General features: G+C 36.2%; 1 protein-coding gene across 3 annotated transcripts; it reads right to left on the bottom strand.

The window, feature by feature from the left end:
- Positions 1 to 1,103: 1,103 nt before the first annotated feature.
- On the bottom strand, positions 1,104 to 21,198 carry UBLCP1 (ubiquitin like domain containing CTD phosphatase 1). Of its 3 annotated transcripts, none has more exons than XM_043913434.1 (12): positions 21,068 to 21,181; positions 20,178 to 20,253; positions 17,169 to 17,366; positions 16,295 to 16,386; positions 15,585 to 15,670; positions 15,388 to 15,503; positions 14,287 to 14,385; positions 11,949 to 11,986; positions 11,289 to 11,387; positions 8,646 to 8,762; positions 3,765 to 3,892; positions 1,104 to 2,196 (listed from the first exon to the last, which is right to left on the bottom strand). In XM_043913434.1, the coding sequence occupies exons 3-12, from the start codon at positions 17,320 to 17,322 to the stop codon at positions 2,169 to 2,171; spliced, it is 957 nt and encodes a 318-aa protein (XP_043769369.1). In that variant the 5' UTR covers positions 17,323 to 17,366; positions 20,178 to 20,253; positions 21,068 to 21,181; the 3' UTR covers positions 1,104 to 2,168. The 3 variants fall into 3 exon arrangements, with proteins under 3 accessions (XP_043769369.1, XP_043769370.1, XP_043769368.1); XM_043913435.1 differs by having other exon boundaries at positions 20,178 to 20,193; positions 21,068 to 21,122; XM_043913433.1 differs by lacking the exon at positions 20,178 to 20,253 and having other exon boundaries at positions 21,068 to 21,198.
- Between the last annotated feature and the right edge of the window lie 5,332 nt (positions 21,199 to 26,530).

Below are 26,530 nucleotides of genomic sequence, written 5' to 3'. Positions count from 1 at the left end.
CCGTACAGCTTCACCTCCTCCCCACAAGACAACCATCTTCCTATGAATGAAAAACAAGATGCGGTTCCTCACTATTATGACTTGCTTATCTATTGTCTTTATACAACTGAGTAACTTCTACAGATATCATTAACCCAATAACTTGATATTCATAAAGGACCTGAGGGGCTACCAGGTCTCAAACAGCCCTATAAACTAAAGATTTAATGATGTTCTGCAGTTTTTAGATTAAATATACTTTGTTAGGCACTAATGTCTGAAAGTTTGGAACACTTGCATATATAAAACTAATTTGCTATTTCACTAGAGTATGCATGTGAATTAAGTCATCTCTTGGTTCTGTTGTGTACACCACATACACAGATATATATAGATACATCTGTTCAATAAGTCATGAGATGCTGAGGACAAACTAAAATTCTCACACTATGAATGCAGTAACCACACAAGCACATGTGATTCCAATAAGCTGACAATGACAAGGTTCACTCGGGACTGCTTAATTTAGCATATCCACTAATAAACTTTGGTTTAGGGCACCACCTAACGGCAGAAAAAAAATTTTCTTGAATCCTATTATGCTTTGCTTCCTGAAGATTGCTAAGTTTTATATTTTAGTTTACAGTGACTTAGAAAATGTTTGCTCTTTATCAACCTGTAAGAAGTTTTCAACTTTCTTAAAAAAATCAAGCCCTTTCTACGCCTAACTTAGAATAAGAAGCTGCTTTTTACAGTGGGGAAATGTGCCAAGGAAATATTCTAAAAGGCTCTATCTTTAAATATTTAAATTTAGCCTCATAGTTAAAATGCTCTCACTGAATCATTTTAATTAAGGGTTCTCAAACGCTTCTACACTCTACACCTTTATAATAACCACACAAAACAGTTTATCTTTCTGAAAACAAGGTGCCTATTAGAAATAAGTAAGCTCACATTCTAATTAGTTGCTAAAATCAACTCCAAATGCATGAATAGTGATATAAACACTTTTAAAACTATACACATTTAATTTTTTTCAAAAGTGCCTACCTGAACCTAGTGTGTGTTTCATGATTCAACAAAGAGGCAAAATATCTGGGATAATACAGAGCAGATAACCAATGTCTTAAGAAAAGAGATTTATTATTTACACCACTGAAATAGTCCCCCATAAGAACAATATATACCATGTTTATTTGAAAGAATCAGATTCCTTTCAAGTAGAAGAACTGTATAAAGCAATACTGTCAACACAAAACAGTGGTCACATTACATCTGCAGGCACAAGCATTGCAAATAAATTTTTTTTCATCTTATGGCTAGGTATTTTCACTGAAACAGTGTCTGCACTTCTACAAGACAGAGCTGGAACAGAACAAAAACTTTTTGTTCATGCTTTTCAGGGCTGAACCAGTGATACATCCCATTTAAAAATATACTGCTTTTAAGACAATGGTTTGAGGCAGGAGTGCTTCTACTTGGCCACCACAAAGAAACACACTCTAGTTCTGTACTTTCATTCCTCAGTCTTATGTTTACTATTTGTCATATTATGACATATCTGTATCACAGCAGACGTTTTCCAGTTTTACTCAAAGAACACTGACACACATACAGACCAAACTGAGACAGGTCAGAATTCAGAAATGTAAGTAGTGGAGTAAGAAGAGAAACTGTGTTTATGACAAAGGAATAAAAAATAATCTTGATGATTTTAAGCAAACCAAATTAGGTTCCTTACTAAAAACCATTTCTTTTTTTGGTTTTAACGAGAAAAACAGTAGTTTCAAGATGGGTTTGGGCTTAGACAACACACTGAGACAAAAACACAACACATACTTGTTTCCAAAGTCACAAAATGACATTGTTAAGTATACATTTCTGCCACTTTGTGTGTGGGGGGTGGGTGGGGTGAGGTGGGGGGGACTCACTACTCTATGCTGGAGAAAATATTTTTTAAGAGTTATAGTATATTCATATGGGGGGGGGGAGCTTTTTTCTTCTTTTTTGGCATATTGCTATGATCTTCAAAAAATATAAAATTAAATTTACAAAAAAACTGGAAGACCAAGGATAAGCAGTCGGTATGTGCTGCAGTGTCCAGCACTATCATGATGATCTCTAGCACAAAAGCGAGAAGCTGCTCCTGGATGTCAAGTATCTTCAGTAACTGCCAGCACAGCTTGTAACTACTGTCCTTGCTTCTTTGAGAGATACCTGCAAGATGTCAAAATAAAGATGTCTAAGCTGTATTATACTGAATTCAGGTTAACAAGCTAACACTCGTCCCCAAAGAAAGCTGATTATTTTAATAACAAACCTTTTCAAGATAAGTAATAACGGTTAATAATCCCTAACATGCATTGATTATGTGCCAAGTATTGTTCTAAATACATGCACTAATTCATTTAGTCTTCACAATATTCTATGAGGAGTTTTCAATGAGAATTTATTTTTATTTTACAGTCACAAGAGGTTAAGCAATTTGTCCAAGTTCACACAGCAAGAAAGTGGTGGAGTTCAGATTGAAAACAAGACTCTGGAGGCTGCACACTGTCACTACATACTGTCTTACTTCCAAGTGTGAAACCAATGTATTAGCTAATATTATAAATTTCCCCCAAAACTCAAAGTCCATTTAATGATCTTCCTGCATAAAGGTAGTGAGCCAAAGCTGCTAAAGAACTCTGATCAAGAGTGTAAAGATGTTAATTCACTAAACAGACAAATTTTTTTTCATATTATTTTATAGGAATTTGCAAACAAACTAAAATTTTTACATCTCTATTTCTCCCATTTATGAATTACTATACTCAGAGCTATGGGGGTGGAGAAAGAGTTCTTAAAATCAGGAGATCCAGATAAGTCTTGATGGTAAAACTTGCTCACACTGGCATCTATTGTTCCTATGACTTAGTTATTACACCATTTACAGGAACTGGGTATAAAAATGACAGTCCTAATATTATGAGATTCTAGTAAGAAGCATATTACAAGTTTATGTAAGTATGTAAGTATATCTAAGTACAAAAGTGTACCAGTGATCTGAAAGGCCAAAAGTGTAATTCAGCCAGAGTGTTGTATCACATGAAGTTTCTTTTGTTGCTGTATTAGTGAAATCCAATCTTTAAAGATCTACTTCGAAAAGAATACTTGCAGTACATAATCCTGTCCACTCCTCCAGAGGTTTTTTCCTGCACCTCCAGAGGTTTTTCCTGCAAAATCTTGATGTTTACATGCAATCTATGTGTAGATTTGTATTTAAATTTGTGCTCAGAAAAAAAGACTAGAAGACAAGACACCAAGCTGGTATCTTTCATAATCACAACTGTGTGCCTAAAGGAATTAATTTTCTAATTTTTCTGCTACATACAGAGGTTACTTGTAATTTTTAACAAAAAACATTTTAACATATTTTATTTTATCCTGACATTATTTTACAGTATGAGAACAGGGACTACATTCTCATATGATTCATAAAAGAGTGACCCACTTAATGTTACAAAATAATTAACAGGTATCATTAAAAACATGTACTAGCCTCTCAGATCTTCTCTACTAAAGAAGTATTGAAGGTCTTAAGAGATGTGGGTTTATGAACAAGTTAGAGGTTAAGACGAAAGGGAAAAACACCTCCAGGGGAGATGTCACTAGATTACAAAACAGCTTTAGAATTTACCCATTTTAAATAAAAAATAAGAGTTATGTGTATACCAGAGTTACCAGACAATTTTTTCATTCATTAACGTACAGATGAAATAAATGAATAAGCAAATGACACTTACCTTTCCCAATATTTGTGATTCAGGTCCAAAAAATCATCTAGTTTTGCTATTTCCTTGAGGTACTGGGTTAATTTTAAAAGTTCTTTGTCTTTATCTCGATTTAGGTGTGCTTTCATAAAAGGTCTTATCTATTAGAAAACAGACATTATCCAACAATTCACATTGCAGTAAGAAAAATAGTCCAAACTTGTACATTTAAGTTACAGTCAATGAAATTAATATCACCAAGGATGTCAATACTAAGAATTACTTTTATATTATCTCACTGACAGTCATGGTGTGTTTATAATAGAAGACCCCTTCCACCTAATTTGCCTTCTATTAGCCTTTGAGTATGAACTTGACAACACCAGCTATCTTACAGCTCTTCAACCCTACATGGCTTCTCTACTTTGCAGAACTACCTAAGACTTTCCCCCTTCTATCTAGTTGCTTCTTACTAATTAAATAATCTCATTCACGTCACTTCATTCATTAAAAAGGTACACAAGCTTGATTTATAGTAGAGTGAGATAAACATTTTTAAACCATAAATTTATTATTACAAATGATTTCAAAGATCAAAAATTGATATAAAAAATTCTCGGACAATAAAATGCAATATTACATATGCATTTAACCCCAGAAGTCCTCCACAGAGTTGTTTTGTTATTTTAGAAAAAAGAAAGAAAAGAGAAAACATTTAAATAAATTTTAAAAATCAACTTTGTATTATAATACTAGAGAATAAAACATCACTATCATATATTAGTATGGAAGAACAAACTAATGATGCAAAATAAATGTCTGATTATTTTCACATCAGTATTTTTCTATGAAATTTTTATATAACTAAGATATTATGCATTGGTATAACCTGTTTCCACTCACATTGTATCATAAGTATTTTTCTTTATTATTAAAGTTTCCATTAAAATACTTTTAATTATATGAGTTTTCCCATAAAGAGTGGTCATAGTTTCTGAATTTTTAAGTTCAATATATTTTATTATGATAAAAAGTTCATTTCAAAAGCATGAAAGTCAGGATGATGGACAGGGTTGAAGACTATAATTAGTAAGGAATTTTATATCTTGACTTGAATGGTAATTATACAAGTTCTCTGTAAAACAATGTTAAACTATACATTTTATGTACTTTTATGTTACAGTTCCAATAAAGAGTTCTACTTTTTTAAAGAACCTGCTCATCTATATACCACTCAAGATAGCATTTCATAAACCTTTAACTCATTTTAGATGAAATAATGTCTAGGATTTGCTGTAAAATATCAAAGAGAGGAAAACAGTTAAGGTATAGAGCAAACATTCATGAATTAACAAGTTGTTTAAACAGGATGATGCATACATGGGGGCTAATTTATACAATTCCAAGCAGTTCTATTGTATGTTTGAACTTTTTCACTATAAAAAAATATTTAAAAAAAATACTCCTGTAAGAACTGAATAAATCATTTTAGTTAAGTATTAATATATCCTTAATGTGACTGACAGAAAAGGCAAACTGGTCAATTTTACACAGGGACATTTAAAAACATGACATTTGATCATTGTTACATATTGAGAACAGTGAGCCCACGGGAGTCGTTACCGTGTCAGTCACGAGTAGAGGTTTCTCAAGAATTTTTATGTACTTCTGTGTCACTGGAAAAACACAACAACAGCTTGAAACCAACAGAAGAAAACATTCCCATACATCCCAGGTTCGACTTGCATCAAAACAGCTTAGGGCCAAGGACCTCACAGCTGTGAGTCAGCGGGTGGCTGACTGGCACCAGTAAGCGCTGTCAGAGTCTGCACAGATGCAAGCTCTTGTAGGAGAACCTGCTTCCAAACAGGGAATGCTACCTCACAGCAGCAGCCGTGACTGCAGGAGATCAAGGAGACTCCCTGCAGGGGCCTGCGTAAGCTCTGCAGCTAGGTATAAACACGCATGATGTCAGAATGTGGTGACATGAGTTTTTGCACAATCCTGGGCAATACTGTAATATTTTGAAGTATTCCCTCATGTAACTAAAGATTGTAAAAGCAACATATTAACTTCTAATATTAACTTCTAAACTATTAATATACAATGTACCAAAGTGATTTCCAGTGTAAAAGCAGGAAAAGATTTAGACTGAAAGAGAAAGTACAGAGTCAGTGCCTAGTAAATAAGATTTTCAACCCAAGGCCCTGCTAAGCTACTTTCACTTTCTAAACAATTGGTCTTAAGCCCCATTAACAAAACTAAAATAACCCAAAGATTCTAGATCTAAAAGTTAAACCAGTTAAGTGGAAAAAATGGACCTAATTGACTTCAACTGTTTCAGTATAATCACTGTTCCATTCTCAAGAATAATCAAAGTGATCAACATATATTACCCCTATTGCTGCAGAATAATCTAAGTGATCAACATATATTACCCCTATTGCTGCATAACCAAAAAAACATTTTTAGGAACTTAAGAATATTTAGATGATCTGCATTCTCTTATATTTCCACTTCCTTATATAGATAATAAAAGTGAAGTTCAGAGTAACTACTGTTTGTGCATGACCAAAACTCAAGTTCCTTAATTTCAGTACTAGATTTAGAATTGACAAAGCCTCCTATGTTATATTTCAAACCTTAAGATTAACAAACTTTTATTATGAAAAGTTAACTACTTCAAAAATAAGCAGTCTTTAAGATCTCTGTGAAATCATTGAGATTTCTACCCGAAGTATTATGAAACAGTGGTAACAAACACAGAGTTTAAGAGTATTTCTCAATTTCAAAACCACTTCTATGTCAATGTGGGCAGAACATTAATTACTACCTTCTTAAAAGGGGTTTTCAAAAGGAGACATGAGAGAGATTACCTGTAGAATGCTTAAAAGTACCTCTCCTGAATTAGAATTTTTGGAGGTGGAAACTAACATATTTTTAGGAACTCCTTCAGTGATTCTACTGAGTACTCTGGTTAAAAAAAAAAAAATCTTGCTCTAAAGTGCTAGACATTTGTATCATCATCTTGCTATATCAGAGATGCTGCTGCTGCTAAGTCACTTCAGTCATGTCCGACTCTGTGCGACCCCATAGACGGCAGCCCACCAGGCTCCACTGTCCCTGGGATTCTCCAGGCAAGAACACTGGAGTGGGTTGCCATTTCCTTCTCCAATGCATAAAAGTGAAGTCGCTCAGTCGTGTCCGACTCTTAGCGACCCCATGGACTGCAGCCCACCAGGCTCCTCCATCCATGGGATTTTCCAGGCAAGAGTACCAGAGTTGGGTGCCATTGCCTTCTCCGACCCAGAGATGAGGAGGGCCCACATGTTGGCTGGGAAAATGTTTCTTCTAAAAACACAAATGAAAGTAACATATATATATTTTTTTTAATTTAAGCTCTTCTCAAAAGTCATTCCCTGTCTTACTTATATGCAGAATCTAAAAAAAAACAAAAACAAAACACACACACACAAAACCAAGCTCATACACAACAGAGAACATAAAGAATAGACTGGTGGTTGCCAGAAATGGGTAGGTGGGAGAAATGAAGAAAGTCAAAAGGTACAAACCTCTAGGTATAAAATAAGTCATGGGGATATAAGGTAGAGCATAATAACTATAGTTAGTAATACCGTATTGCATATTTGAAAGCTGCTCAGAGAAAGTAGATCTTAAATGCTCTCATCACAAGGAAAAAAATAACTGTATGGTGACAGATGTAACTAGACTTACTGCGATCATTTCACAATATATACAAATATCAAATCATAAATTATACTGTACACCTGAAACTAATATTATATCTCAACCCAAAAAAAATTTTAATCATTCCCTGAATACCATGACTTTGCCTCCTTTCCAGTACAGATACCATTGGTTTCATAAAAGATTCAGCTTAGATCAACTGAATCTTTGCTCAAGACTGAAGAATGTACTTTTGTGTCTTATACCTGGTAAACCACACAGGGGAAAAGCACTTCTCCTAAAGCCTCAAACAGAAATCATTTTTAAAGGGGAACATAACCACCAATCCACCCCTAGTACTTTTCTTCCAAGTCAACAGTTTTTATATTCGTGACAATTCACTACCTAGATTAATAAAATTTCCCTCAACTATCCTCCTTGTACACCAAAGGCCACATCAATAGTCTGCAAGGATAGCTTCAAAAATGTATCTACTTCAGGTTTTTCTCTTGTCTTTTAAAGTCATCAAGAATTCAGCTTGTGGAAGAGTTTAGTACTGAGATTAAAAATATCTTAGTGTCAGGATTTACACTTCAAATGGAGATTTCATTTGCATTAGTACCATAATATAAAGCTATCTTTTCCATTTTCATATTGTACTGACACATACGCAGCCACAGGTACCAAAAATCTTAAGTCTCAATTTCTCTCTTACCAATTTTACACTGCTAAGACAGTAAAGAATCCGCCTGCAATGAGGGAGACCTGGTTTGATCCCTGGGTTGGAAAGATCCCCTGGAGGAGGGCATGGCAACCCACTCCAGTATTCTTTCCTGGAGAATCATCATGGACAGAGGAGCCTGGGAGGTTACAGTCCATGGGATCACATGGAGTAAGACATGACTTAAAGACTTAACAACAACAACAATCCTTAATCCTTAATCCAACAATGTCTGATACTTTCACTTTGAAGCTCAAAGTCAATGTCAGTAAGCTCATGTTGTTCCTCAGAGCTAAATGAAAACAAAACGTCTAGATGAGTTGGTTAACTAAAGAGGTACCGTGCCAAAGAGAAAATGTTCAATTTTATATGAATTTTTCTAAACATATAAGCTTTTCTTGCCAGCACAATACATTACCTGAAAAAATCTTTGAAAGTCAATAGTGCTTTAAAGTTCTACTGCATATACCAGCATATATGAGAATAGCAAGTAAATTATGTCTTACCTTTAGTCCATTCTGTGGGTTCATTAGAAAATTTCTTCCTATGTCATCAAACATGATGGTGTTTTTCTTGCTGTAAAACTCCGAAAACTTTCCCCATATAACACCAAGAGGCTTTACCTTAGAATAAAAACTTAGATTTAACTCAAATTTCATAAACAGTTCATCCTTTCTTAGAAGCAAAAATACTGCAAAATGCCTGCATAACTACACGAGAGTGTTCCTTTACCACAAGACAGTGATGGCTGGCTCTGTGAACAGACCAGAACTGAGAGGTAACACACTTTAAGGGACAATGTATCTCCCAGTGTTAACTTCTGAAAGGTCTGTTCATGTCTAATGGGACTAAGCCCATTATAACACTTCCAATAATTTTAACACGAAGGTTTGGGATTAAGAGTATTTAATTTAAAAAGTAAGAATCTAGTAATTGCTTAGATATCTGCTGAGCAATCATATGTCCCCAGAACCTGAGGTTTCACTTGGGGTCTATTTTCAAAACTAGCAAACCTTAAAAACAATGTATCTGGCTCTTTTACTACAATATTCAAATATTTTGTAAAGCAAAAATTGACTTTTTCTCTTTAGTTCAGTAGTACAGGTGCACAATTTCTAGAGCATTTGACTGCTTAACTTCAAAAATATCATAATTTGTAAATTCTTGCTTGTATTTCTGAATTCTTAAAATAAGCCTTCAAAAAGATAACTCCTCAGATATTCATATCTGTTGATACTTGCATAAATTCTCTGTAAGACCACATGGGAAGTAACAGTGATTGCCTATAGGAAGGAGAGTTAAGTGGCTTGAAGGTTCAGGATGGAGGAAGACTTTTCACTACATATTTTATTTGTGAATCATGTGAACATATTTTATACATTCAAAAAAATTTTTTAATACACTAACTTTTAGAAGAAAAAGTACTTTTTGCTGAATGCAGGAGTCTCATTTGTGATATGAGATTACATGCTATTCATAATAACTATATGAAATTAAATGGTAGTAAATAAATGGTGATGAGAGTTGTCATTTAAAAATGTTTTCTTTTTTCCCTTCTATAATTTATTTTAATATGGAGAAAGTCTCTTTTCCTATCTTAGTGTTCTTGCTACTACAAAAAATGTTATTGAAATATTTTAATTTCACTAAAATTTTATTTGCTGTATGTGTTTGTACTATCTGTTTACTACTGAAACAAATCCCCCAAATACTTGAAGACAAATATATTGGAACTGAAACAATAAACCAGATTTTTGGTTTTCTTAGCCAACAAAAAAGTCTCAAGAAATAAGGCAAGAGCTTTATGATAGCCAGGGTTAGAAATCCTACATCCTCTTAAATAGAGCTGTCATTTTGTAATTAGGTCAAGCACCATATGTTCCCCAAAACATGTGCTACTTTGTTCTCAATTAGAGAAGTAACATTGCTGACCATAGGGAAAAAAATTATGAAAACACAAAAGGGACAAAGGAAAAATTTTAAATATCTATAATCCAGTTAGTACCAAAGATTACAACTAGATATTCTGGTATATTTACCTCCAGTCTTTCTGATAAACAGCGGCAGCCTCAAAGAGTTCACAGATCTTTTGTTAAGCTAAGGGAAACCCTGAACCAAACAAAGGTTAAAAAAACTATTTTCTAACAGTTTGCAAATACTGCTAAAATACTTCTTTCACTTTAATAATGTATCATGAAAAAAAATTAAAGCACTAAATACTACATCAAATAGTTAGCTGCATTCCATTAAATGGGTGAACAAAAATTTATACAATCAACTCTCTGCTATGGTGGGGATTTGTTTATTGAGAATTTCCTTTTATTCCTTTTTCATTATTAGAAACATTCCTATGTTTAACATTTGCCACACTTCTTTTCCCTGTTTAGATTTTGTAAATGTACCACTTCAGTGGATAATAAATTATATTTTCTCCTGATGTATATTTAATTTCCTTTACTGAGAAATCCCCATGCACATAATATGACTTATGATGGACAATTTTAATACTGTCTCTTCTAAATTTTCCTAATTTGCTAAGTTCTCCCCAATTCCTATTAGTCTGTGTGTTTCCAAAAGGCATGGACCATGTGTTCTCATCTCTTTATTCCCAACAGTGCCCATTGCAGGGCTTTGCAGACACTAGAAGCTCATAATATAACTAGTTACTTGATGAGTAGACAAAGTGAAGAACCCTAATCTTTTCGGGCACAAATCTTTTTTGATGGTTCTTCTTATTTTCTTTAGGCCTTCACATATGTCACCCCAAAGACATGCATCATGATGCATCTGCTTTTATTTATCAGTTTCATACACGGCCAAGACAAGTATGTTTTTGTCTGTTTCTACTATCTTCCCTGAAGATATCCAGTATTTTTTCTCATCTACTCTGTCTTTAGCAACACTGTGCTGCTATCATCATGGGACGATTAACCATGACTTTTCCTGACAGCCCTTCCTTAAGCTTCTTAATTTTGTCACTAAAATTCAAATTAACCTGAAATACAGCTTCCTCTGTCAAAACTCAATTGATACTCTATGATCCACTCGGATTTCTAACCTCTTTGTATAGTTTATTCCATCAATATAAATGCAAATAGTATATCAGAAAACAAGCAAGTCTTTAAAATAAAAGAAAAATGACTTCTTACATCTATTAATCCTCTCCTTGGAGTATGCACTGTTATCATAGCAGCACTGTCCAACATGAACGTAATCTTGTAATTTGCATTTGTACTCACTCCCAGCTCCTATAAATATAAATGTTCACACGGTTAAAATATAATAATGTGGACAATCCCAGGCTTTATGAATTGTCCAGCATAATTTCCTATTACACCATCTTTCTATCCCCCTGGCTACCACATCTTGATCAACAACTGGCAAGCATTTAGTTTCACTAAGCAGATTCAGTAAATGGTAGTCCAAAGAACCCCAGTCTATTTAGCTTCCAAATGAGGGGCCCTTTTCAATATACTACCAGAAACAGGTTACTTCCTAATTCACTATTTTAGAAGAGCATCACTCCTTTAAGCATCACACACCAGACAAAAGAAGGAAAATAAAGCGTTAGCGTAAAATGAGGGCAAGAGGAACAGGAGCTTTGCTGTACTTTATCTTGAAAAAGACATAGGTAATCAAAGCAAATCACCACTAAGCAGACTTGAAAAACACCTCTAACTCCTGATACTGACATTTGTTTTGCTACTAAATGTCCTCCAATGACAATGAAATTAATTTAATTCAGGACTTTCTAAGAAGACAAATGCAGTTTCAAAATGTTCTTAAATGGATTGTTTTCTAACACTTACTTTCATTTTAGCTTCAATCCACTTCATATTTGTTGCAGCTAAAACATGAGGAATGATAACACAATATATATGAAAAGTTTGAACTTAATTTAAAAAAAATCTTTCTTCTGTATAAATTAGTTTCTAAGCAATACTAAAAGTTCAAATACATCACAAATAATCCCTAGCAAAATTTATGGTTAATTTTCTTTTAATTTTTTATAAAAATAAACTTATTTTACTGTGTCTTCAAGACAACAACTTTTAACTCTTCTCTAAAAGATACTGGTCACCAATGCTCAAAGGAACTCTCAACCTAGGAAATTCATAACTCAAGACCTAATCACCCTTTTAAAAACAGCCCTGCTACTATTCTCCATCAGTTCTAAACCTGAATTTAGGGTGCCTGGATCTCCATTTTCTTCTATGTTCCCCCTGCCAGGTAATACACAGGTGGGGGTGGGGGGAGTTGTGTGGGTGTGGGCGTGTGTATGTATGTATGTCAATATAAGCAGATGAATATGTATGTATGTCAATATAAGCTAATGAAAATTAGAATTTTTCCAGGCCCAGCAAACTTGGTGATCACTGAGTCCAGCAGCTTTTAACAAGTCTGAGACAACTAAATTCATAAACTGCATCTATGTCATGTACCTGCTCACTGCCAGTTCCCAACCACTTTGAGATCACTGACATTAAAATTTAACCTTCAGCTTCATGTGCATTACTCATCTCAAGTTACTGGACTAAACTACATAGGTATTACAGAGCAAAACATTTCAAAAGGGAAAAGGGAGTTCAATTATTTAAAGTGTGTATACATACGCATGCATGTTATTTTTTAAGGGCAAATGAGGCACCTAAGTTCTCGGAATAAAAATCTTTAGCACACATAAAAGAACCAAAGTCACCTTACATGCAAAATTGGTCAGCTGAACTAAAATTTTAGAGAATGATGTGTCTACAATGACAACAAATCATGTGATAGGGAAAAATAATTTTTTAATTCAGTATATATTTTGAATCTGTAATTCCAGATGAAAAACAAAAAGATTCTCAGCTAATAAAAAGGATTTCTGACTATTAAGCAATTATTACACGTCAGACACATTACTAGTTGCTATATTGATATTTTATTCTTATAACTACCCTGTAATAAAGGTTTCCTTATCTTCATTTCTCAGATAAGGAAGCTAAGGCTCTGAGCGATGAACTGATCTGCCCAGTATCAATAAGGTCAGAGCCAGAACTAAAACCTTAGTCTACTTAGCTACAAAATGAGATGCCCTTTTCAATGTACTACTATGAAATTTATAAAAATAACCTATTTTAAATATATGATTGTAAAACGTTCTCAAAATTCCTAAGTTTACTCTAATAACATTTAGAGGATAAACGTTTTTCTCAAATGTCATCTCAGAAGTCAGAACTGCTGAACACAAAACTGTTTTTCAGGAAGTTTTCTCCTCTGTATCTCAAAAATCAGAAAATTATATATTTAACTATATATGTAGTTATAATGGACATGTACTCATATTAATACTAAACTATTGAAATACTCTGATTATAAGAGAAAATACAAAGGAAATTTACAGACTGCAGAAGTATGTAGCCTCTATAATCAGTAACCTAGTACAGTTAAATGTACCATCTTTAGCTGATGGGAGTTTACTTAATTCACAATTAGGATAGCTCTTTTCTGCTTATGACATTGCCAAAACTTAAAATGTTTGTGGGAAGGTGACATGCAAATCAATACACCACTCCCCTTTCCTTTTCAGAAAATCATGCCACAAAAATACAATGTCACCTGAACTAAACAGTGTGCTCAGTAATGCAGTAAATTTACTTTTCTGGAGCAAACTCACTCTTATCATAGACCTATAAGTTCCTGGAATGGCAGACCACAACTTGAGTCACACTGCTTTAACCCACTTACTAATTTTCCCTAAGTAAATTCACATTGCCTTTATTTCTGAACTATATCACTGTAAATTTGTTTTAATACATATGTTTCTCCAATGTTCTAAGACTAGAATAGTGAAGAAAGGAGAAAGCAACATTATACTAAAACATCAAAGATTCTATAGCAAATATCAGAAAGAAAAGACCCTTATCAAGGTGGGGTCTTGTGAAAACAGGCCATTTTATTTCACACTATATACTACCCTCTTCCTACATTTAAGTATTTCAGTGGTATTGGCAAATACACGTATAAGTTTATACTGTGATGAATGAAAGTATCAAACATGCTTCATCAGAAATTTGCAAAATAAAATTTAAGTCACATTTTATAAAGCAAAGTAATATAAGCAACAACCTTATTTTCATGAAAATCTAAAGAAGAAATACAGCTTACACCAAATAACAATGTCATAATCCTCATATGCAGATGTTAGGAATTCATGAAGATATGGCCGCATTAATTCTACCCCAGTCTCTGCACAAGACCTATGGTCTAAAAGAAAATCAGTTAGAGATGATGATTAGTTTATTATCATGGACAAGTATCTAATATTGATTAAACTTCTGAAATATAACAGAAACACTCAAAATACTAACTACTTCAGACTAACTTCTATCAGCTGACAGAGGGACATCTTCAAAGCACACAATTCAGTATTCTTGCAATCCAATTTTAACTGATCAATTCTGTTCAATTAGCAAAGAGCCAATACCCAGAATTCAGGCTTATATAATAAACAGTAAGTTTTCTTCTCATCTAATCTCTAAAACATAGATCTTATTTTAGGATATGAAAAACAGACTAGGGCCAGATATACTCACTTTTTAGCCATTCACCTTCCAAATATAATCACATTTCACCAAAGTGACAGATTCAATTAATTTACTAATCAAATTTTAAAATAAATGTACACTAATGACATGTACTTAAAGGTTAGGATTAGAGGTAAATATGCTCATTTTAATGTCAGGAGTTAACTAATTATTTCTGCAATATTAAAGGATGAAATGAACATCTTTTTTTGTTGACATGAAATATCAAATGTCAAATTCTTAAATTCAAGAATCTGTCTTGAACGTAATAGAAAACCAGGAATAAACTATCAAAAATGATTTTTAAATAATCCTTATAAAATGTTAATAAATAGGGAACGGCTTGATTAAATTATCACATATTCATAAACTAGAAAATCACCAGACCAAAAAAATACATATATTTAACTCACAATGAATACAAATGACTGAAATGTTGAACATATCATTAAGTAAACATGAAAAGGATATACATATAAACATCCAGGAAATTAACACATAAAAAAAGATATCTGGATCTTGGGATTACATATGACTTCTTTTTTTGCTTACAATAAATGATTTACTTTTAAAATAAAAAGAAATGCTTTCAAGTAATTCATAGTGCAAGGAAAAAAACAAATCAAAGGGGAAAATGCTGTTACTGGTAACAGACGATGAAACACAGTTTCAGCTGACTTACCAAATAATGTATAATCAACATCTAGTACCAAAAGTTTTTTCCCTTCCCTGGGAGGATTCAAAATTTCCACTTTGTACTCTTTTACTCTGCGGGAAATTTTCAGTAGGTTTTCCTCCCTAACGAAAAATAAAATCAGATGAAAGATTCACTTTTTCTTGTATTACAACCAATTCCCTTTGATGATGAAAAGCACTCACCTATTTTCTACTTCAACTACTTCATCTTCAATATCAAAGTCGTTAACAACATCATCATTGTCAGGAGGTGGACCTAAGACATCTTCCTATTAAGACGAAAAATGGTTTTGCTTTACCATATTATCTTTAACATAACAAATAGATGCATAGCATAAAAAATTAAGAGGCACAAATTGAGTCCAAGAGTCTTGCAAGCACACGCTATGGGAAAACTTTCACATTTTATGTATGTTCACTGGGCAGATTTACCACGTTAAATTTGACCATTAGCACTACTATACTAAAAGCTGCCTGTGTACACTGACAAGTTCCCCAGTGTTTGCTTTCTGCTAAGTTAATACCACATTCATTGTGCACTTTTCACTTTCTATTGACGATTAAACTGACAATTTTACCACAATTAAAACTATGATTTAACAGTGTGACATAAATCATAACATCTTCAAAGGGAGAGGTTCCTCGGTGGCTCAGTGGTAAAGAATGGTAAAGAATCCACCTGTAATGAAGGAGAAGTGGGTTTGATCCCTGGGCTGGGAAGATCCCCTGGAGGAGGAACTGGCAACCCACTCCGGTATTCTTGCCAGAAAAATCCCATGGACAGAGGAGTCTGGGGGGCTATAGTCATAGGGTCGCAAAGAGTCAGACATGACTGAGAGACTAAGCATGCACACATCTTCAATGGGACAAATGTAACAAAAGTAAACATTTACCAAGCTCTCCTCACGAGTTCCCATCATCATGATTTTAGTATTTGGTTTCAGTTTGAGAGCTCCAAGCTTAACATCATTTTCTGCAGGTTTGCCTACAATATAAGCAAATGACTGTTTTCTCACTAAAGTTCAGGTGCTGGTTTCACTATCCCATTATACAAAACCCTAACATTAAAAGATCCCAGAGCAGGTTCTTTTCCCTTAAATTAATAAACTATTACTGCTGAATTAGCAGTTTCTAACACACTATGAAGAGCAATTAACACAAGGTTGGGTTTTTCCCCCCAACTCCATCTTAGAGCAACATCTTTAATTCAACTAACTAAATTCATGTTTTATTCTTATTCTGTTGTTCAAGATGAAGATAACTGTTTTCCAGAAAGTCCTGAAAATTGAGTGTCTGGGATAACTGTAGATTTACTGCTGCTACTCAGAACTCACTCTTCAATGATAAAACAAACACAAACACCTTAAAAGTGCCTTTTAACTGAATATGAACATTGCTGATAATTTCTAAATCGTTATTACTTTCCAAAGAGAAAAGGTAATTTGGAGAGAGTAAAAGGCCCAAGTTGTAATGAAAAGACTGTACCAGAAGACAGATATTACAAATTACACTCGTTACCTGGGACTTCCATGTCCAAGGTTTAACAAGCAAACATCAACTGTCAGAGGAAATCAAAAGTAATCTTAATAGTGGTGTTATTTCCAAGTATCCTTAAATATTCTTACTTGTATCACTAAAATAGTTCCAGGGATATCCCTATCAAAGAAACCTCCAAGGGGAAAGACTTATTAAGGTGAACTGATAATAGCTAATATAAAGATTTATAAATATATCAATGCAATAAATTTGAAGAAGGGAGAATATTACCTTTAACTTTGAGCCCAAGTAACTTCTGGCGTTCTGGTAGCACTCCTGTAAGGGTCTTGAGAAACTGTTTGAGATCCAGCACAGTATCATCTTCCGAAAGTGTGGTCACTGAATATTCCTGTCCACCCCATTTTACAATGATAGGAAGAGCCATCCTTGAAACATATGATAATGCAGTTTTCGTTCTGAAAAAGATACCTAGAAAGAAAGCCATATACATGTTGAAACAGACATATCAAAGATGTCATGGTCATACAGCAGAAACTAACACTACATTGCAAAGCAACTGTATTCAACAAAAATTTTTAAAAAGATGTGTAGAAGCTCTAAGTTTTATAACTGCATCCTTTGAGTCCTGTTTTAAAACTTAATGGTAGAGAAACAGGATTTTCTACTTACAGAAATGTTATCAGAACACCAAAAGTTATTAGGAGTCAAAGTTAAAATTCCTCCACCCTCCCAACTTTTAGCTTAGTTACAACCCTCTAATATTCTATCAGATTATTCCTGTTCAATTGGAAAGCTGCAATAATGAGCTACATATTTCTCCCTCTCTGATCAGGTTTATGCTATAAGCAAGTTCCTCCATGATGGACCATCCATGTTCATTTACCAGTTGCAAGGTAGGACAGTGAGTTGTTAAGAGCACAAACTCTTGAGTCAGATTACCTGGGTTTGGAGTTCAGGAATCCCACTTATTAGCTATTCAACCTTAGAAAGTTAATTGACTCTTAGTGCCTAGGTTTCCTCATCAGTAAAATAGGGATGCTAATACTACCTACTTCTTAAGGTTCATGAGGAGTAAGTTAATTTTTGTAAGTCACATACTACCTGGCATACAGGTAGCACTATACAAGTAAGTATTGGTTAAATAGTTTCAAAAACTAGAACTCAAGTGTTTTAGGCACAGCATTAAATAAATGGTAAATGGCCATTATTTATTTCAGATTTAATACACAGGGCTTCCCTAATAGCTCATTTGGTATAGAATCCGCCTGCAATGCAGGAGACCCCAGTTCAATTCCTGGGTTGGGAAGATCTACTGCAGAAGGGATAGGCTACCCACTCCAGTATTCTTGGGCTTCCCTTGTGGCTCAACTGGTAAAGAAACTGCCTGCAATGCGGGAGACCTGGATTCAATCCCTGGGTTGGGAAGATCCCTGGAGAAAGGAAAGGGTACCCACTCCAGTATTCTGGCCTAGAGAATTCCATGGACTGTATAGTCGGACACAACTGAGCGATTTTCACTTTCACCTTTTCACAGGGGATGAGATGGTTGGATGGCATCACCTACTGGATGGATATGAGTTTGAGCAAGCTCTGGGAGCTGGTGATGGACAGGGAAGCCTAGCATGCTGCAGTTCATGGGGTCACAAAGAGTCGGATACAACTGAGTGATTGAACTGAACTGAATACACAGAACAGTTTTTACACAATCTCATTTAACAAGGTTGTTTGGTAAGAACTGTCTCTCTTTCACTGTGAAGGAAACAGGAGTTTAGAAGTGAAGTGAAAGTTGCTCAGTCATGTACGACTCTTTGCGACCCCATGGACTATACAGTCCATGGAATTCTCTAGGAGTTCAGAGAGGTTATGTAATTGGCTCATGGGCAAACAGCTGATAACTGAACAGGTCTTCTGACTAAATCTCAAGTTTCTTCCCCTTGTGTCTCTCTTGAATTGAACCTAAGGTACCAAAGATCAGTAAATACAAAACCCACAGGCACAGATAAAGTACACAAAGATTATACAGCAGCTGCCACTCATCAATGACAGCAGGTAGGTCTTCCCCACCATAAAGCTTTCTACCAGTTTTCATGTTTGTTCCCCCAACAAGTCAGAGAACTAGATTGTTTTCATCTAGAAGTAGTGGTATTTCCAAATGCTGTCATAATATATTTAACACAACATTTGACTGCACTCTTCAACTATTACAACCAACAACAAGAAAGAAGGCAAATTCTGAATCTTAACATGCCAATGTAATTTGGAAACTCAAGATGTCTTCAGCATGCCCATTAGAAAAGAGCACCATAAATTCACTTACATTCATTCTATGTTTATAACCTGCTCTACTAAAACTTTAAAGAAGATATGCTACTTTAGAGCAATGTATTTCATTTGGTGAGAACGTGCTCTAACAAATGCTATACTCCTCAAAACAAACAGCCAAATAGGCCTTTCGTGTCACATTGAAATACCATTTAAATATTATTTTTCTTTGAGAAGTGGAAATAAAAAATGAAAGCTTACAAGAGCTAGGAATGCAAACAGCGCTAACACAGCACATTGTATTGGGCAGGGCATAACATTTGGAGTGAGATCACCTAAACTCTAGGTTCAGTTCAGTCGCTCAGTCATGTCCGACTCTTTGCAACCCCATGCCGCAGCACGCCAGGCCTCGCTGTCCATCACCAACTCCCGGAGTCCACATTGTGCCTCTAGATGAGTGTTCTCAAAAGTGTGGTCCCCAGACCATTCAACAGTACTGGCCCCACTTGGTAACTAGTTAGAAAAGTAACTGGGCCTGGAGAGAAGAGACCTAGCAATTTGTGTTTTAACAATCCCTGTTCCCACTGCCCCCGACTCCAGCCCCCATCTCTGAGGCATGCTAAAGTTAGAGAGGCTTTTCAATTTTCTCAGCCTTAAAGTAAAGCAGTATACAGATGTTACATATCACCCCTGCCACAAGTGGATTTCCAAACTGACAACTGCTCTAAAGGACTAGGCACAACAAAACAAATAACCATAAAAAAGTTTAATGCAAAAGCCCTTAAAACTGTTTTTCAAAGTTATACTAAACTTTACTCCTTGAATATTTAGATCATTCACAAAGAATGGAGCAATGCAATGCAAATACACGAGTCATTTTCTGTTTACACACTTGGCCTTTTCTTACACAATTCTAATGTTTTGTGTCATTCCAGACCTTTTCAGATTTATAAAGTGAAAAACGATTTTGGGGGTAGGGATGGCGATCAAACCCAAACAAGTTAGCAAGGAACATACCTTTATGGTGGTGAAACTACGGTCAGGAACGGCTGTCTGGATAAATTCTTCCACCTAACGTACAGTGGTGACTTGTCTTGTCAAGGAAATAATGTTTACCATGACAACAGCGTTAAGCTGTGCAATAACTGCTGTGACAGCACTTATAAGCAATACAAATTGTGGTGAAGATAGAAAAATTATAACATGCTCGACAACTTTATTGAATAATCTCATTTAATCTTCACAATCCTAAACTGACAACTACTATCTTCACTATACAGACTAGAAATTTGAAAAAGAAGAAAAACAAGCTGCTCCAGACCACACAACTAAAAAGTAGCAAAGGCGGTCAATTTGAAAGGACCATCAGCCTAAGTTAACACCTTAGGAATTGAGGGGAATTAACTTTTTAACCTGCCTAGTAAAGGCTAACTACTGAAGTACTGTCAACTCATTCTCTGGAGAGCACGGCTGCAGCAAATGCGAGCGAGTGCAGAGGAGAGCGTTGTGGGCTTCCAAGAGGCAGCTATGGGACAGCACAGAAGGCAGGCAGAGACCCCAAACCCAAAAGGGCCGGGATACGTTCAACAGGGAGGGGGAAGAAATGGACAAGCCCCAGAAGAGGGAGGAATGAGACGGGAGGACGCAAAACCCACAGAGGCGCGGGAAGCCCTCCAGCCAGGCGAGGAGGCTGGATGCGAGGGTGGCGGCCCTGTGATGAGCCGGCCGGGGCCGCAGGCCCGAGCAGCGCACGGACCAGGGTAGCCGCGGGCGGGACGCCCTAATGCAGCCCCAGGCGGCCTGCCAGGCCACAGTGAAGGTCGCGCAGCGAGGGCAGCAAAGCTGCGGTCCTCCAGCCCAACGGTATTTCCGCGGGCAGTGGGCAGGGATGCCCAGCGTCCCCTCACCTGGAACACAGCGGAACCGACAACAGCGGATGCTGGAACCGACCGCAGAGGAACCCAAGGCGACCGGAAGTGAGAGGTGGGGTCCGGAACCGGCTAACGAACCGGAAGTTTGGGTTTGAAACGGAAGCGCGCCAGAGACGGGATAATCTCTTCCTTTGTCTCTCTTCGGGTAGTGATACTACATGGTCGCCGCCAGGAACTGCCTCACCGCGACGAGGGAAACAGGCCTTTCCGAGAATGGGACCGCTATACACACGCCTGCAACCCCTGGCTGGCTGGCTGCGGGCCCTCGCCAGTTCTGCGCATGCGTCCGCTGGAGGGCTCTTGAGTTGGGCGGGAGCTGCGGGAGTATGACGTCTGTGGTATTATTTCGACAAAGTCGAAGCTGGTTCGGCGGCAGTGCGCTGGCCTACTCAGGTGAACGGAGATCGTCGTGGGAGACGGGCCTAGGACTCGTGTGGCTTTGTCATGTTCCGAATGAGGCCTGAAAGGTGATGTTTGAGGACTGAGGACTTGAGAACTCTACCTGTCACCAGGGGCCACCAACACTAGCAATTTCAGGAGTTTGGAATTCTACCCGTTTTACCCAATCCCAGAATAAACAGGATCGTCAGGAAAGGGGCAAGCCCAAGTCTCAGAGAAGCATGCAAGCAGATGTCATTATAAGAGCTGCCATCGAGATTACTGTAGTCTTGTATCGAATTATGTCTACCTGCCCATTGCCACCTCTGTTACGTCTTCCTTCATTATGCTAAGAAAGCCAATTACAAACCCTAACAAAAGAATTAACAGACTTTAATGAAAATTTGGAGCACCTGCTATCTGGTACAGTGAACTCCCAACATACATCCCTTTTATGTTAAGCAGGAAAATAATGATAATTGCCCACTAGATTGTTGTCTGTAGCTGCAAATATATTCGGCTTTGAAAAGGAAGGGGAAAGGTGAAAATAATATTGGCCTCTAAGTATGCACTAGTCGGGGCTTCCCTTGTGGCTCAGCTGATAAAAAGAATCTGCCCGCAATGCGGGAGACCTGGGTTCCATCCCTGAGTTGAAAAGATTACGCTGGAGAAGGGAAAGATTACTCACTCCAGTATTCTGGCCTGGAGAATCCCATGGGACTATACAGTCGTAAAGAGTCGGACAGGACTGAGCGACTTTCACTCACATAAACTAGTCGAATGACTTGTATTTTTCTTTCTTCTTGATAGCATGTAACTGATCCATGTTTCCCTTTTGGCTGTTGGAAAGGGGGCAAAGAGCCCGGTTTTGTGTCTTAACAGTTTTTAGTTAAGACACACAAACTCTGTTTTCCTTCCCTTTTTGGTAATTCTTATTGCACTAGTAATGATGAGTATTTGCTCATTTTTAAAAAATGAAATGTATTTTCGATAAGTATTCCCTCCATTTTTCAAAAAATAGGAAAGGGAAAGCCCAAAATTATAAGAATTTGTACAAAAGTCACGTATTAGCAATGTAGCTAAAGAGATGGTCAAAAGACAAAGGACTAGGCAATGAATTACAATTTCTTTCACCCCAGTGTTTTTTGCTTTATTCAGGTCTAAACAGCTTCTGGGCGACTTCATATTTTTGCCATTGTGGTTAGAGAAGATTGTTTCTGTTAACATCAGTTAAAAACATTTTTAAGGTTCACTATTTCTAAGCAACAAAATTTGCAAGGAGGTTCTTTTTAATCATGGAATAGCCATTGTACAAAGGGTCTGATAAGTCTCTTATTAATAAATGTAAATAATAATTACAAATTATCTAACCAAGTATTGAACAGTAGTATTTCTCAGAGAATAATGGTTGTGGAGTATTTTACAAGTGGTTCATGTAACAGATGATTTTTAATTATGCCCATACCTCAGTTCCGCCAAGTCTGTTTATGTGTAGCTAAACATTCATTAAATCAAAAATAATGTTAAGAAAACACGAGGTTGATTGAAAAATATCGTTTGAGTAAAAGAACTGGACTCAGTAACTAGGAAAGAATATAATAAAATGGACCTAAAAAAGGACTCACAGCAACTCACAATTGCCAATAAGAAGAGAAAAATTAAATGTCAGCCTGCTGCTGCTCACTAGAGTCGCTCTTCTAATATGTAGAGGATGATACACTCATGCCTCACTCATCCCTGCAGCCACTGAAGGTGCCTGGGAATTCCCCCATAGGGTTTGATAGATTTTTAGGTCTAAGAGACCAAAAAGAAATGTGGAACAGTTTCACAAAATCTGATATCACAGTGAAGATTTCACAGTGAAGATAAACTGATATCACAGTGACCATGCTGGGATTGGAGGACAAAAGGACATTCCTGACCCCCAGCTGGAAAGCTGTCACCCTGTTTGCATCTCCATCTTTCTCTTCACTTCCTTCCCTTTCTCAGGACATTTTCTTCCTCTCTTTCCAGTTGAAAAACATCCTCTTTCTAATTTTTTTAAAAATATAGTGCCCTGTAGCAGTTTGTTTTTCTCTTTGAATGTTTGTACACTTGTTTTCCCCCTGACTTCAGTCAGTTTGCTGAAAACGGTTAGAATCTGCCTCATACAACCGACTCTGCAGGCCCTTAACTCACCCTGGCAAGGGTACTCTACTGCGTATCTCTACTCATCTTGCTTTCCCAAATGACTACTTAAAATCTCAACTCTCTTCCAACCTCAGACCTTCTGATTTATATCCTTACTTTTGGTAGATGACATTGTCTTGTATTTTTCAAGGAAATAAGCAGTCTCAAAGATGAATTGCCTGAACTTCAGACCTCTAAATCTACAAACTAAATTATAGCTGCCCTTATCCTCACTTCCTATGCTTGTTTCAATGTGGCATTTTCTTTTTACCTGAAACCAATTCATATTTGTGCTGTGGCTCCTTCTGTTTCAGGAAGCTTTCATAGAAAATCAGTTATCCCTCTCTCTTGCTGTTGTATTTTTAACCTCTTTTCTCTCTGCAGGCTCATTTCTACTAATGATAACCATGCCATGGTATCTTGCCATAACTACTATCCTCTCTTCACAGTTGGGCATTTCAAAGCATTGTTTGCATTTGTCTAAACTTGACATTATAATTGTGTATTTCTTTCCGTTTGTTTGGTGACAGTTTTTACTATCCTGTAAACTTTGTGAGGAAATGGTTGTCTGCTCTATTCGCTACTATATTCTCAGAGCCTCGCATGATGGTGGCTAAAGCAGGTACTCAAATAAATACTTGAAAATGAATGACTAATAAATGAAAAGAATGTCAAGTAATGAGATATATATATATATAAATACATATATATTGTATACATATTTTACATATAATAGTACATTTTGGTGATTATAATTATTATAATTTGTAAATGACTTTGGATGCACAGGAAAGTTCTGAAATACACACCAAATGTTAACCATTCATGGCACCATAGGATACAGTCAGTATTTGTTAAGTGAATGAAAGAAATCACATGACAGCATCATAGAGCAAGTGAGTTTCACCTTATTTGTATTTTTCTGTATTTGAATTTTTTATAATAATTTTACATTCTTTTTCTCTCTTATTAAAAACAGTACAGGGGCTTCCCTGGCAGTCCAGTGGTTAAAACTACGCACTTCTACTGCGGGGAGCACAGGTTCAATCCCTGTTAGGGGAACTAAGATCCCACATGCCTTGTGGCATGTCCCAAAACAAAACAACAGCAAAAATAATACAGACGTGTTCTTACCACTATTTTTATGCCTATCTTTGAAAATATTTTCTGTGCTTTAGGTGAGGGTATACAGTTTATACATGATATTTTAAAATAATTGTAGATTTATAGGAGGTTTCAAAAAGAGATCATGTGTACCCTTTACCCAGTTTTTTTCTAATGATCACATCTTATGTTATTATAGTATAATATCAAAACCAGGACATTGACATTGCTACAATGTGTGTGCATGTAATTCTATGCCATTTTAACATATAGATTCAATAGCCACTACTGCAGTCAATACAGAACTCTTCCATCACCACAAAGATACCCCGTGTGTTGCATCCTTATACTCATAGAAACCCCCATTTCTTTCACCATTTCTAATCCTTCATCACTAATGTTTTTCTGTCTCTGATTTTCTCATTTCCAGATGTTATGTAAATGGAGTTATGCAAGTATATGCCTTTTGAGATTGGCCTTTTCCACTCAGAATAAGGCCTGTGAGATCTTCTCAAGCAGTTGTGTGTATCTGTAGTCCATTTCCTTTTATGATTGAGGACTTCCTGGTATGGATTTAACACAGTTTGTCTAATCATTCACCTATTGGACATTGTGGTTCTTTCCACCTTTTGGCTTTTACAAATAAAATAGACCACTTGTATATAATACAATTACTGATATTTTGAAGCTTCAGTCTGCCACTTTATTGTTTCCTGGTTTGGGTGGTTTTTCTATGTTGTCTGTCTTTTCTGTTGGTTACTCGAGCATGATTTAAGAACTCCATTTTGATTTATCTGTATTATTTTAAAGTGTATCTCTTTATATAAATTTTTATAGTGATTGCTCTAAGTATTATATATACATAACTTATCAGTCTATCCAATTCAGTTCAGTCGCTCAGTCGTATCGGACTCTTTGCGACCCTATGGACTGCAACACGCCAGGCTTCCCTGTCCATGACCAACTCCTGTACCTTGCTCAAACTCATGCCCATTAAGTCAGTGATGCCATCCAACCATCTGATCCTCTTTCGTCCCCTTTTCCTCCTGCCTTCAATCTTTCCCAGCATCAGGATCTTTTCCAAGGAGTCAGTTCTTTACATCAGGTGGCCAAAGTATTGGAGTTTCAGCTTCAGCATCAGTCCTTACAATGAATATTCAGGACTGATCTCCTTTAGGATGGACTGGTTGGATCTCCTTGCAGTCCAAGGGACTCTCAAGAGTCTTCTCCAACACCACAGTTCAAAAGCATCAGTTCTTCAGCACTCAGCTTTCTTTATGGTCCAACTCTCACATCCATACATGACTACTGGAAAAACCATAGTCTTGACTAGATGACCCTTCTTGGCGAAGTAATGTCTCTGCTTTTTAATATGCTGTCTAGGTTGGTCATAGCTTTTCTTCCAAGGAGCAAGTGTCTTTTAATTTCATGGCTGCAGTCACCATCTGCATTGATTTTGGAGCCCCCAAAAATAAAGTCTCTCACTGTTTCCATTATTTCCCCATCTATTTGCCATGGAGTGATGGGACTGGATGCCATGATCTCCATTTTTTGAATGTTGACCTTGAAACCAGCTTTTTCACTTTTATATACATAACATCTTTATAAGTTTATTAGTATATGTATAAGTTATGTATAAGTTTATATACATAACTTATATGCATTAATTTATCTCTCCTCTTTCACTTTTATCAAGAGGCTCTTTAGTTCCCCTTCACTTTCTGCCCTAAGGGTGGTATCATCTGCGTATCTGAGGTTTTTGATATTTCTCCTGGCAATCTTGATTCC

The sequence above is a fragment of the Cervus elaphus genome, chromosome 9, assembly GCF_910594005.1.
Source record: "Cervus elaphus chromosome 9, mCerEla1.1, whole genome shotgun sequence".
In the NCBI taxonomy this organism is placed as follows: Eukaryota; Metazoa; Chordata; class Mammalia; order Artiodactyla; family Cervidae; genus Cervus; species Cervus elaphus.
This window is presented reverse-complemented; position numbering and strand designations above follow the sequence as displayed.